This window comes from Lutra lutra, chromosome 5 (assembly GCF_902655055.1).
Source record: "Lutra lutra chromosome 5, mLutLut1.2, whole genome shotgun sequence".
Classification (NCBI taxonomy): domain Eukaryota; kingdom Metazoa; phylum Chordata; class Mammalia; order Carnivora; family Mustelidae; genus Lutra; species Lutra lutra.
Genome location: NC_062282.1, coordinates 17,659,479 through 17,673,025, shown reverse-complemented (window position 1 = coordinate 17,673,025; position 13,547 = coordinate 17,659,479). Strand labels below are relative to the sequence as shown.

Sequence of the window (13,547 nt, the reverse complement as noted above, 5' to 3'; positions counted from 1 at the left end):
GAACAGTGAGTAAGAGATAAGCAAAACATGGTTGCGTGGAACAGGGTCTGGCCATGTATACCCGTGCTCTGTGTTTTAGGGGTTTGTGTGGGAGCTTTGTAGTTTAGGCATCTTAACATTTCTACTTTGAAGTACATGACTTGGCTAACTTTGTTTGGCCTGATGTTGTCTGCTTGTTGACCTCGCTGTGATTCCCAGGCTGGAGTCATGGTGATAAATATATTGCTCATTGAGCATTTTGATGAGCAAAGCCCTTTCACATAAAATGTCCTAATTAAAAATGATAAGATTACAGGATGATAGTTATACAGAAAACATCGATAAGCTGGTTCAAAGACCAGCTCTAAAACTTTCCAACTATGTGAACTGGGGCAGATTCCTTAGTATCTCTGTGTTTCAGTTTTTCCATTGGTAAAGTAGGGAGATGAATAATACTTAGTTTTTAGGGCTTTTGTAGGACTTTAGTAAGGTAATACATGTAAGTATTTAGAACAGTATCTGGTACATGCTAAGATTTCAAAAATTTTATTACTATGATAAAAATATGTGTTGGAAAAAGATTTTTTCGCTCTATATATCTGCTACATAAAGATTTATATAAATTCAGTTTCTGGGTTTTTTTTTTTCTAATTAATTTTCTTGGATTTTCTAGTCCAGCTGCTGCACATAAAGAAGGCAACATCTGTTGTTAACAAATAGGTAAACTAATAAAGAAGATAAAGGGACATTATTAGCTAAGTTCACTATTTTGTTTATTTTTTAGAAAGTTGTCCTGATACACAGAGTAATAAAACAATAGTGGCTCTTTTATATGTGTTTGAGGAAAATATTTCTGTACAATTGCCACATTGTCAATTACAAAATTGCCCCTCAATTTCCACAATATTATTATTTTTTTTCTTTTTCTATCTGTGGAAATGAAGATTCTATGTGTGTTCTGGCCAATGTTCTTTGCAGCTGAATTCAGACGGTTCCCCCTCCCCAGATCTTCTCACAGCCACCATGGAATCTTTCACTACTTGGAAAAGTTTTAATATTCAGCAGGTTAAGGAAACCCATGGTCAGCTCTAGAATTTTAGTCTCTGCTGAGCTTTCAAGGTGTCAAGACCCTAAAATAATATGAACAGCAGGAGTACTAAATCTTTCATTATTTCCAGTTTCCCCTTGAGCATACTGACTTTGCAATAAAGAAGCTGTCATTGACACTCTTCTTTATTGCAAGGTGGGTAATAGCTACGGGGAGAAAAATAAGAAACTGTGTCAAGTTAGCCCGACTGCCATTATGATTCATGTGTAATCATTGCACATTTGCATCCACTCTCTTTCTACACAGGTACTTCATAGATTGGAAGAGTGATGGGGACAGCTACTTTACAATAGACGGAACCGAAGGAACCATTGCCACTAATGAATTACTAGACAGAGAAAGCACCGCGCAGTATAATTTCTCCATAATTGCGAGTAAAGTTAGTAAGTATGGCATGGACAGAATCAATGTTACACTGCAATTCTTTGGATTGAACACTCTTAAACGAGTCCCTGTTGAGGTGTTTTTCATTTTTTGTACTGACAGCTGAGTGGTCTCCTGGGGAAACTCGGAAACCTGTTCCTTTTCCTCAGAGCATAAGTCCAGAGGAATTGTGACAGCTGCCAATGAGCCCTGTTTGCAGACTTGCATGAATATCTAGCAGCGCATTTCATTGTGTAACCTCATCCCTTTCCACACTGTGCCCTCTAATATCACCCACCGGCGTTCCAACTTCTCTTCCACACCGGACCTCCGTAGACAGTATCAGCAGCTCCTGAGGCCAGGCAGGAGGAATGAATTCTCACACGGAATCATCCATTCTGAAATAATTTCTGAAACTGAAGAGAGTATTTTAAAATCACCCCCTTCCTTCTCTCTCCTTTCCTTAGAATGTAATTTTAATGTATTTTTTTTAATGAATTTCACTGCAATATACAGGAGCTTTAAGTGCTTTTCTTTAAGGAGTCACTCAAAATTGAAAGGATTGTTAAGACCAATCCCTTGTGTTGATTTCTGCTTGGTTCAGAAGAGACTCCTCTAAACTGAGAGTGACATAGCTCTCAATATGTTTGTCTGAACAACCTAGGATACTATCATGACTTCCTAAGGTAACAGATTGGGGTGGGGTGGGTGGTTATCAATGTAGTTGTCTGCACAAGAAAGTGCATCTTCCCATCCATCTGCTTACGGTCTTTTGAAAGATTTGGGGAAATCCCTTCTGAGCATCTTTCATTTTGTTTCTTTCTCATTTTATTATGTTTATCTGGTACACATACTGTGGCAGCTAATTTCATTTTTCTATGCAAGGGAGAGCTAACTGTGAATGCTTCTGTTGAGGGGTTTTTGTTCAGTCTCAATTCAATGGGGTGTAAATATTAAACAGTTTTGTTTATCTTCAACAATTGCTTCCAAACATGAATAGTCAGACACCTATTCTCAGGCCTTACTGGTATCTTCAGCTGATTTCATTATGTTGTCGTTACTCTGATTATTAAGGGTAAGACGAACGTAAAAGAACATGCAGTATCCACCTTGTTTACTGGAACACTGACCTGTCATGGGAGTAAACTGACTTCCCCAAGGCTGCCATACTTGGGAGGTCACACACTGTGGTCAGGTTGACCATCGCAGTTCAGCTCATACCTACCAGTGTGCTTTGTATGTGGGTGAATCTGTCTTGGGATCTCTAGCCCAGGCCATTTGTTAGCGGAATACCACAATGCAACCTCTACCAACGCCCCGTGAAATGGAACATACACCCAGACCAACCCTGCCCAGATGCTTACCTCACAACAATGGGAGAAGGACTAAAACAGTAATTAATTCAAGCAACTGCATTTTAGGGCCATTGTTGTTACACAGGAATAGATGACTGCAGAACTCAAGCACATCGTAAGTTGAAACGGTGACCCTCGCTGGTGGGGGGATAGATTCTCCGGCTGGAGAATTAGAGTGGAAAGGACAGAGGCAAGGACAGATACATGAGTCTCTTTTACCTGCCCCCATATAATACTCCATTGCTTGCCACTGCTTCTAGGGCTAAAAAGGGACTGACAGTGAAGGCAGTTGCCAAAACTTTGTCTTCTTATGTGATCTTTGAGTTATTTGATGTAGGGGGGCTCTGGACATCCTATCCACATAGGAACTTGATTTGGGAACCCAAAGTTGGGTTCCAACCTCTTAATTCCAGGGTCCCCTTGCATAGAGAGGACAGTCTTCTTAGGAGAGTTTATAGCATGATTTCTCAATTTTAGCTTCCTGTTGTGCTCATTTGACCCTGAGGAAACTCACACATCCTTGTCACACTGGACAGGGACTTCCCAGGCTGTTCTACTGAATGGTTTCTCTGTGCAGCCATCTCCTTTCACATCTGCTCTCCTTGCTCAGTTAGGCTCTGAGAGCGGATCATCCAGTCAGCGGCCTGAGTAAACATATCATCAAGAGAACAGAACGCCAGTCTCCCCTTTTCAGAGGACACCCGTTTTCTTTGTGGTGTTTTCCTGGTTTCCTTTCACATCTGGTATCTTTTTCCCCCTCCTATACCATATCCTATTCCATTTGTTACTCATTATTCCTTTCATATTAACTTTGAATTATTTCGCTCAGAAGGTTGGGGGATAACTTAACTATATTATAGTTAGAAAATAAATGTTGGTTTTCTAAGATCTTTGGCAAATGTGGTGAATGTGAATTAAACTGTGGAGTGTAAGACCTCCCTGAACCATTCACTCTAATGGCTTGCATATAATAAGTGACAAATAAGCAGAGATGGTCTCTTCAAGTATTGCCAAAGGCATATTGATCATAACAAAAGATTATTAGAAACTATCTAATCTTACCTAAACCTTCCTATTAATAGACACAAAAACCATATTTCTTGAAGTAGGAATAGTAGGCTTCCATACATTAACTCAGGGTGAAAGTCTGCAGATAGTTCATTAATTACCTAGGGCTCGGGAAGTTCTCTTTCTCCCCAGCGGCTGTGTAGACCACCCAGACCATCACCATGGTGTGAGGGTGGGATAGTAGTGGGTCTGGTACCTCGTCAGAGACTCTACTTGGCCCACCTACACAATGAAAGGAGGGTGTGTGCACTTTTGCAGTAGAAGTACCTGACACTGAGCCCCAATTTTAGATTTTTCTTTTTTTTAATTTAATGATTTTATTTATTTATTTGACAGACAGAGATCACAAGTAGGCAGAGAGGCAGGCAGAGAGAGAGAGAGAGAAGCAGGCTCCCCGCTGAGCAGAGACCCCGATGCGGGGCTCGATCCCAGGACCCTGAGACCATGACCTGAGCCGAAGGCAGAGGCTTAACCCACTGAGCCACCCAGGCGCCCCTTAGATTTTTCAGATTTAGAGAAATCTGGGGGTTTTTTAGCTGTCAATATGATTAGGGCATATGCTAGCTCTGGTTTTTACCTAAATGCAAATTAGAAAACCCTTGTGTGTGGATTCTCATTAGTTATGTTGGTCCTTACTGGGAAATATACAGAACTGGAACTTAGACACATAATATATACCTTATCCATTTATCCATATATGTGTGTGTATAAATCTTATATAGTATAAGAGTGATGTTAAATTAACATTTCTAAAATAGGTACCCCTGTTCTGTTCCAGTACCTATTCCAAGACCACTGTGTAGATATTAGACCCCAAGGAAGTCTGCTGGGGTAAATGCTATGTATCCATGTGAAAAATAAGGAGACTGAATGCATACCACACGGTAATTAAAGATTTACAATAAGAATAGCTTATTATGGGTTTTATTTTGCTTGAATTCACAGAGTTTAAAAGTAAAATTTATTCATATTCTAATGCATAAGGCTGTTTTCATTGATCAAACTAGCCAGCTGAGCAGGAAACTATCCACATGGTGAATGACTGAGAAATAAATAATTTACACTTATACTGCCGAGGAGAAAAAATTATGTAAGTATACCTTATTGCAGATTTAACTAGCATGTGTTTTGGCCTGACCCTCACATAAAAAATCTCAGGCAAAGGAAACGTTACTATGATTGAACAACTTCCAATTAATTAAAATGCAGTCATTAATCAGTGTTCCTATAGTTGGAGATCCAAATAATTTTATTAGACTTCTAATAATCCTTTTATGCTTCATTACTTTGCTGTTTTTATGATACTAATCTTGACAATTTTAAGAAAGAAAGAAGTTCCAAAACTTCACTTCTTCAAATTATCAGAAACTTTCAGTACACAAATGTTTCCAGTTTTTTTCAGCATTACTATAATAACCATCATTAGGCAAAGATAATTAAAGCCTTAGAACATATTTTATATAATTGTGAAGTAAACAAATGGTCCCAGAGACAATTCTACTTTTCTTGGTCAATAGTTATCCATTTATTTGCATTTATTATGAAACTGGTCAAAAATCAGTGAAATGACTCCCTAACTTCTATATTTGGGGAAAATTTTGTATTCAAGTATATCATTATGAGTTGGGATTAAATTGTTGGGTAATTATTTTTTTGAGGTTATTTGGCATATAGAGCTATTTTGTTATAACTTCTTTTTACTTCACAATAATGCAAATGATAACATTTTCATGTGTACAGAAAAATTAAATTCTGGCATTACTAGCCACAATTCAAGCTAAACATAAATTCATACATGTGTTTTCATAAGTTTTATAAAATATCATTTATGTGCAAAACACAACTTTTTGTGAGTTATGGGAAAAATGAGACTGAAGTCTATGCTTAAGGATATTAAAGTGTAGGAGCAGTCAGAAATTCACCAAAATAGAGAATTTTAGTAAATTATAACAATGCCAATTGTGGTTAATTCCAGGGATTTCAAATTTAAGGGTGTTCTTAAACAACCTCCAGGGGGAAGTTGTGAAAGGTTATAAATGACCAAGTGTGATCATTCAATGATAAAGGGTTTAAACATAAAGAATTAGATTTTGTGATGGAATTTTCTGAAGAATTTCATCTGCATGCATGCCATATAGTTAGCCATGAAGTGATGTTCTTAGACCAAATGAGAAGAAAGTATCTAATTTGTCTGAAATAATAATAATAATAATAATAAATAAACTAAAGAATTCTACTAGTTTAATATGCACTAAATTAAGATGAGTGTTATGGTCCACACTGTGAGTGTGAGAAAATGTAAGCTCCAAGATAATTCGCTGTAGCTCCGTGTGACACTGGGCGTGGTGACCAAAGAAGATGGGAATCCTGGACTCTCTCACTCCAAAAGAGAATTTCACAAGGACAATCAGTCACTTGCCTAAGCTTATTAGATATATTTTAAGTAAGTTATTAATTGAACTAGTCAATGTGATTTTCATATGCATAGATAGAGTACAATATCTATGAAAAATTATACATTTGCAATGTACATAAAATTGAGTGGACGTTTTTGTTAGTCCATGGGGCACCTGGGTGACTCAGTCATTAAGCATCTGAGTTTGGCTCAGGTCGTGATCCCAGGGTCCTGGGATCAAGACTGACAATGGGCTCCCTGCTCATCAGGAAGCCTTCTTCTCCATTTCCCACTCCCCCTGTTTGTGTTCCTTCTCTCACTGTCTCTCTCTGTCAGATAAATAAATAAGATCTTAAAAAAAAAAAAGAAAGAAAGAAATTTTTGTTAGTCTTGACATCTATTTATCTATCGTCTATCATCTACCTATTATCTATCTCTCTAGACTTGTTAGACTGCTTATCTATTGTAATTCTATAGTGAATTGGCATGTTTCAGAAATTTGATTGTGTACTGACTGATATCTATTAACTACAAGTATAAAATCACCCCTTTTTTTCATCAAAATAATGGGTTTTAGTTGCTTTCCAGATACTAATTTCTGTGGTTAGATTAAAGTCACTTGAGAAGAATTTTTAAAATTGTAGAGAGTTTAATATGAAGTGAAACAACACCTACGGTCTTACTGACCATGGGTTAAGAATTCAAGGAAAATATGCTGAAGATCGTGGTACCAGTGGGTCACGATACACAGACCTTTCCTGTTTTATCAGCTGTACTGAACCCACTTTCTCCTCCCTTTAGTCTGTTTTTGAAAGAATATTTGTTCACTGATATTTTCAATTTGCTAGAAGGTATTAGGCTCTGTGTTAAACTCTGGAGGTTTTAAGATGAATAAGAAGGAATTCCTGCTCTAAAGGAATTCTGAATATCTAAGGCTTTATGTTATTACAAATATTTAAAATTAATGAGATGTTTTCTCTAGTGTTTCCATTGGAGAAAAAATTGATTGGCGGTATTTTTAAGGTTCCTTTTTCTTTAGAGATCAGTTTTTGTCACCAACAGCATAGAAAGTAATATTTGACTTTAGCATAGATATATATGAATAATTTAAATCCTCTTTATGAATTGCTCAGTCTAGATACAGATCATACTACTGTAATTGAACAGAGCTATTATTAGATATGGTTTATCTTAACTTGTAATTTCAAAATGAACTGATTTAAAGAGAAAAGAGAAAGAAAGCTTGTGTTACTTATTCATTGCATCTTGTTCAGTTTGCATTATAATTCAGTTTTTTTGTCATAAAAAGCTAAGACTTCATTCTTGAAGTTATTGTAGTTGCAATTTAGTACATAGTCACAAAATTAAATTTTTAACACTGATAGTTATTCAAAAGCAGATGTCCTCTTTAAATAAGGAAGCCTACCCGTTCCAGCATATTTTAACATACTAGGAATCCTGTGTTTGTCAATGCTTTGCAGTTTTCAAAACATTTTCAACTACTTTTCTCACGGGTCCTTGGAAATATCCTATTATTTGGCCAGTATTTATTGAATATTTAATACATACTTTAAAAAAACCCACCACTTTGACCATTGAATGCAAATGGGATCTCTCACAGTGTGGTGACCTCAATAGCAGCGTAGGCATTACTCTTTGGAATTAAGTATTTTGGGGGCACCTGGGTGGCTCAGTTGGTTAAGCAACTGCCTTCGGCTCAGGTGATGATCCCAGGATCCTGGGATCCGGTCCAACATCAGGCTCCCCCTGCTCTTCGGGGAGCCTCCTTCTCCCGTTCCCTTTGCCTGCCACTCCGCCTGCCTGTACTCTCTCTCTGTCTGTCAAACAAAGAACAAAATCTTTAAAAAAAAAAAGTAAGTATTTTCATGTACATGGGAAGATCTCAGGCAGTGTGCCTCCTTATTCTCTGAGTTAGTTGACAGATATCATGGACCAGTGAAAAGCATAATAAGACTTGGACTCCAGTTGTGGGTCTGACAAAAAAAAAAAAAAAGTAGGGCAGGATTATACCAAAGTTTTCTCACCTTTAAGTGGGGAATTACAGATCTGTAATTTTCAAACTTGTACATCATTAGGATACTTTGTCAAATGAAATCTTATATGGAATTCCAGTGTACTACATTGAAGAGAACTATGGATAAAGCCAATGATTTTTCTTTGCCACTATAAAACTCCTTAGCCCTAAGGAGGATATTATGAGGGGCATAAGTTCATATCAATTCTAACTTCCTTTCAAAATTTAAAGTTTATTTTTCCCATCCATGAGCATGGAATGTTTTTCCATTTCTTTGGGTCATCTTCAATTTCTTTCATCAGTGTTCTCTAGTTTTCAGAGTATATGTCTTTTACCTCTTTGGTTGGGTTTTAATATTGCACTGGAACATTAAAGAAAAACCTTTTAAAAATAAATAAAATGTAGTTTTCCTAGGATTTATTAAAGGTTACAATGCTAGTTACTAATGAACCATTTCTAAGAGATTTCTGATTATAGGTCCCCAAAATGGACATACGTTTGTGTCTCTCCTTTCCCATATGTTCTTCTGACAGTGAAACTAACATTCCTTCAAGAAGTGGGTTCGGTCCTTCTTCCCCTTGAATTTCGAAGTGGACTAGTGACAGCCCTAACAAATGCAGAGGAGATGCATTTCTATGTAACTGTGTTAGGTCATAAATCCAAGAGTTTCTGCCCGGATTTCTCCCATTTTTGAAGTACTTGCCCTTGAATTTTAGCCACTATGCTGCAAAGAAGCCCAGTCTACATAAAGAGACCATGAATGAGTATTCTTGTCTCTACCTCCAGCTAGGCTTTTAGCAAAGCACCAGCGTCAAGTACTAGCCATGTGAATAAATGAAACTTTAGATAAGAAAAGCACCAATTCAGGAAGAAATGCCAGTCTTCCTTTCTTTTCCCTCCCTTCCTTCCTTCCTTCCTTCCTTCCTTCCTTCCTTCCTTCCTTCCTTCCTTCCTTTTTCTTTCTTTCTCCTTCCTTCTTCCCTCCCTCTCTCCCCTCATCTTTCTTTGTTTCTTTGTTTCTTACTTGCTTACTTTCTTTCATGGTTTAGGTACATTTCATTTGTTTGCTTCCAAGGTCATTCTACAAAAGAACAGATGTAATAACTGAAGGCCAGGCAAGGGGGTGAGAGCAACTTCCTCTTTCCCACCACCTATCCCTGTGTTCCTCAGTTGTGTCACTGCTCCTGTGCCTGGGGGTAGAGAGCTTACTACTTTCATCTCCCACCTTGCCCAGAATGGAACCTACCACCTAGCACCCCCGGCCCTCAGTCCCCTTTCCCACATGTCGATCCTGGTTACAGGTGGCCTTGGTAAGAACTGTTGGGATCCAGTAGGAGTTTTGAATCCCAGAAGGCCAGGGCACAGCCCATGAATACTCATTCGTCTAATTTGGTGCCCCAGAAATGTTGTTGGGTCCAGCACCTCAATCACAGAAGCCAGCAGCACATTCTCTGGGCAGAGAGAACCAGAGCTTCAGACCTTAGCCAGAAGCTGTGCAGGTACATACTGTCAGACTTGAAGGGACAGTGACCATCCTCCCACATGAAGAACTGGCACTGGATGGTCCGAGCCTTGAAGTTCCTGATGAGTTGCTTCTTCTCAGCCTCCTGGGTAAGCCAGAGTTTGTTGGGGGTGATGTAGCTAGAATGGACATGGTGCTGGGGACAGGCCTTCATGATGTTTTCTGGGAAGTCCCGTCACCTCTTTTGCCGGGGTGCATAGGTGCCTAGGCAGTGGGTGTGGATGAAGTTGGGCAGGAGGCCTCTGACTTGTCCCACACCTTGTCCATTCAGGTGCCACACATGAAACCCTGACTTCCTGCTTCCTCTCAAGGTCCAGGCACTGAAATGGGGCCATGAGCTCCTAGGTAGGGTTTGCCTTGGGCTGAGAGTGCTGGGAATAACTATGATCCCTTTCAGCAGATAATGGAGACAGGGAGTTCTGGAAACTGTCACCAGCCTCCTCGCCTTGCTGACCAACCCCTCTAGATCAGGATCTGTGCCTCAGCAGGCTCCCACTCAGCTGCAATCCATAGGAACAGAGGGCAGGTAAATGGACTCAGACCCCCCATTCCAGGCTGCTTGTAGCTATGGAGGCTGATAGCTGTATCTATCTCCATAGAAACAGAAGCCTCCCTGGAAATATCTGCAGACTTTGAATACCTTCCTGTAGTGAGTAAAGCAGCAGCTGGACCCCTAGTGACAGGCCCTATGGGCAAGATTTCTGCATGATGGTTGGGAGCAGGGGCTACTTGTGTTATGAGGCCCTGCTGGGCCCATTCCAGCTCAAGCCCTAGTGAGAATCTTTTCTTTAATATATATTTTAATATTTTTTATGACCCAGATTAGTTATCTATTGCTACATGATAAATTATCATAGAGTTTCTTTGGGTCAAGAATTCTGAAAGGGTTCCTTTATTTATTTATCATTTGGATTTTATTTATTTGAAAGACAGAGGGGCGCCTGGGTGGCTCAGTGGGTTAAGCCTCTGCCTTTGGCTCAGGTCATGATCTCAGTGTCCTGAGCTCAAGCCCCGCATTGGGTTTCTGCTCAGCTGGAAGCCTGCTTCCCTCTCTCTCTCTGCCTACCTCTCTTCCTACTTGTGATCTCTGTCAAATAAATAAATAAAATCTTTAAAAAAAAAATAAGTAAAAGAGAGAGCAAGAAAGAGAGAGCAAGTACGAGTGGGGAGGGAGGGGCAGAGGGAGAAGCAGGCCCCCTCACTGAGACTGTGACCTGAACCGAAGGTAGACACAACTGATTGATCCACCCAGGCATCCCTGAAAGGGTTTGTCTAAAAAAAGAATGGCTTACTATCTCCTCCATGAAATCTGGGAGACTTGACAGCTCTGGGTCTAGAATCTTCTGAAGACTTCAGAAACCCAAAGTCACTAAAACCTTTTGCTTTCTGCAGCTAATCCAGCTCCAAGGAGCAGTATCAGACTTATTATCAAAGAAGACAGCATATTTGGGATTCGTTCAGGTTGTTGTAACACGTGTCACTATTTTGTTCGTTTGTTGTTGAAGTAATTTTTATTGTATGGGTATGTCACACAATGTTTTTCCATTCACCAAAGATAGACATTTGCATTGTTGTCAGTTTTGAAGTGTATGCATAATACTTAAATGTGCATTTGAACACAGGTTTTTGTGTGGACGTTTCTTTCATCCTCTTGGGTAGAAAGTTAGGAGGGGAACTGTTGCATTTTCAGTTTATGTTGAATGTTTACAGAAAGTTCCAACCTGTTTTCCAAAGTGAATTTTCTGTTTCCATCACCAGCAATCCTTTCCATCAACAGCCCATTTTATTTCTCTAAGCAATGATTTGTGAATTTCTGCTTATAAGTCCTGCATTTATTTTGTTAAATTTATTCCCATATATTTTATTATCTTTGGTTTTATTGTGAATTGAGGTTTTCTGTCTTAGTTTCATTCTTTCCAATCTGGATACTTGATTTTTTTAAAAATTTTATTTTCATTTGATTATACAATGGTGAGTATACGTGACAAGAACAGCCATTTCTACCCTGTGCCCAATGTTAGAGAGAAAGCACTCACTCTCTCACTGTTGGGTATGACGTTAGCTGTAGGGTTCTTACAGATAGACGAGATCAGGTTGAAGATCTTTTTTTTTTTATTTATTTTATTTTATTTTATTTTATTTTTTAAGATTTTATTTATTTATCTGACAGAGAGAAATCACACGTAAGCAGAGAGGCAGGCAGAGAGAGAGAAGGAAGCAGGCTCCCCGCTGAGCAGAAAGCCCGATGTGGGGCTCGAACCCAGGACCCGGGATCATGACCTGAGCCAAAGGCAGCGGCTCAACCCACTGAGCCACCCAGGCGCCCCTGGGTTGAAGATCTTGCCTCCTATTTGTCACTCTTTTTTTTTTTTTAATTAACATATAATGTATTATTTCAGTCTTACATAATGCACAGCACTCACCATAGCACATATCCTCCCCAACGTCCATCACTCCGCCACCCCATCCTTCACAAACCCCCACCTCCAGCAGCCTTCAGTTTGTTTCCTGAGAGTAAGTCTTTTATGGTTTGACTCCCTCTCTGGTTTCATCTTGTTTCATTTTTCCCTCCCTTCCCCTATGATCTTCCGTCTTGTTTCTCAAATTCCTCATATCAGTGAGATCATATGATAATAGTCTTTCTCTGATTGACTTATTTTGCTTAGCATAATACCCTCTAGTTCCATCCATGTTGTTGCAGATGTCAAGATTTTGGGATATTCGATGGCTGCATAGTATTCCATTGTGTGTGTGTGTGTGTGTGTGTGTGTGTGTGTGTGTGTGTGTGTATGACATCTTCTTTATCCATTCATGTGTTGATGGACATCTAGGCTCTAGATGACTTTTTAAAAATTATGAATGGATGTAAGATTTTGTTAAATACTAATTCTGAATCTATTTGAGACTGCCATGGGTTTTTTGTTTGTTTGTTTGGATTCCTCTATTAATATAGTGTGTTGGATTGGTTATTCTTGGACATTAACCTTACATCCTCAGGATAAATGCCATTTTGTCACTGTGTAGTAATTCTATAGTATGCGTTGAAACTGATTTGTTAATATTTTGTTAAGGAATTTTTATGCTTATGTTTATGAGTGGTATTAGCCCATATTGTTTTGTTTTGTATTGTTTTCTTGTGATGTTTTTCATTGGCTTTAGTAGCAGTATACATAGAATGAATTGGTGTTTCCTTCTCCATTTTCTGAAAGTTTGTGAAGAATTGGTATTATGTGGTCTTTAAATAGTTGATAGAATTCCCCCAGTGAGGTGCCTGGGTGTCTCAGTCAGTTAGCCGTCTCCCTTCAGCTCAGGTCATGATTCCAAGGTCCTGAGATCCAGCCCTACATCCAGTTCTCTATTCGACAGGGAGTCTGCTGCTCCCTCTGCCTCTGCCTGCTGTTCCCCCAGTTTGTACTCTCTCTCTCTCTCTTCAAATAAATAAATGAAATCTTTATCTTTAAAAATAAAAATAAAATCTCCAAAAAATTTCCAAAGTTTAAAAAAAAAGAAAAAAAAAAAAGAAGAAGAAGAATTCCCCCAGTGAAGGCACGTGTGTATGAGTTTTTTCTTTCTTGGGAGATTTTTAATTACAACTTGATTTTATTTATTTGCTGAAGGCCTATTAAGGTTTTATATTTTAAAGGTCAGTGTTGGTCTTTCTAGGAATTTGTTCAGTTCATTTATGTTGACAAGTTTTTGGCAAAAATTTATAATATTCTTTA

At 38.8% G+C, this 13,547-nt stretch overlaps 1 protein-coding gene across 1 annotated transcript in view; it reads left to right on the top strand.

Moving 5' to 3' along the window:
* CDH12 (cadherin 12) overlaps positions 1 to 13,547 on the top strand; it is a 1,009,850-nt gene that overhangs the window by 978,510 nt on the left and 17,793 nt on the right. The window contains exon 9 of the mRNA XM_047731370.1: positions 1,334 to 1,470. Coding sequence (XP_047587326.1) covers positions 1,334 to 1,470 — 137 coding nt within the window. The remainder of the gene's footprint in view (positions 1 to 1,333; positions 1,471 to 13,547) is intronic.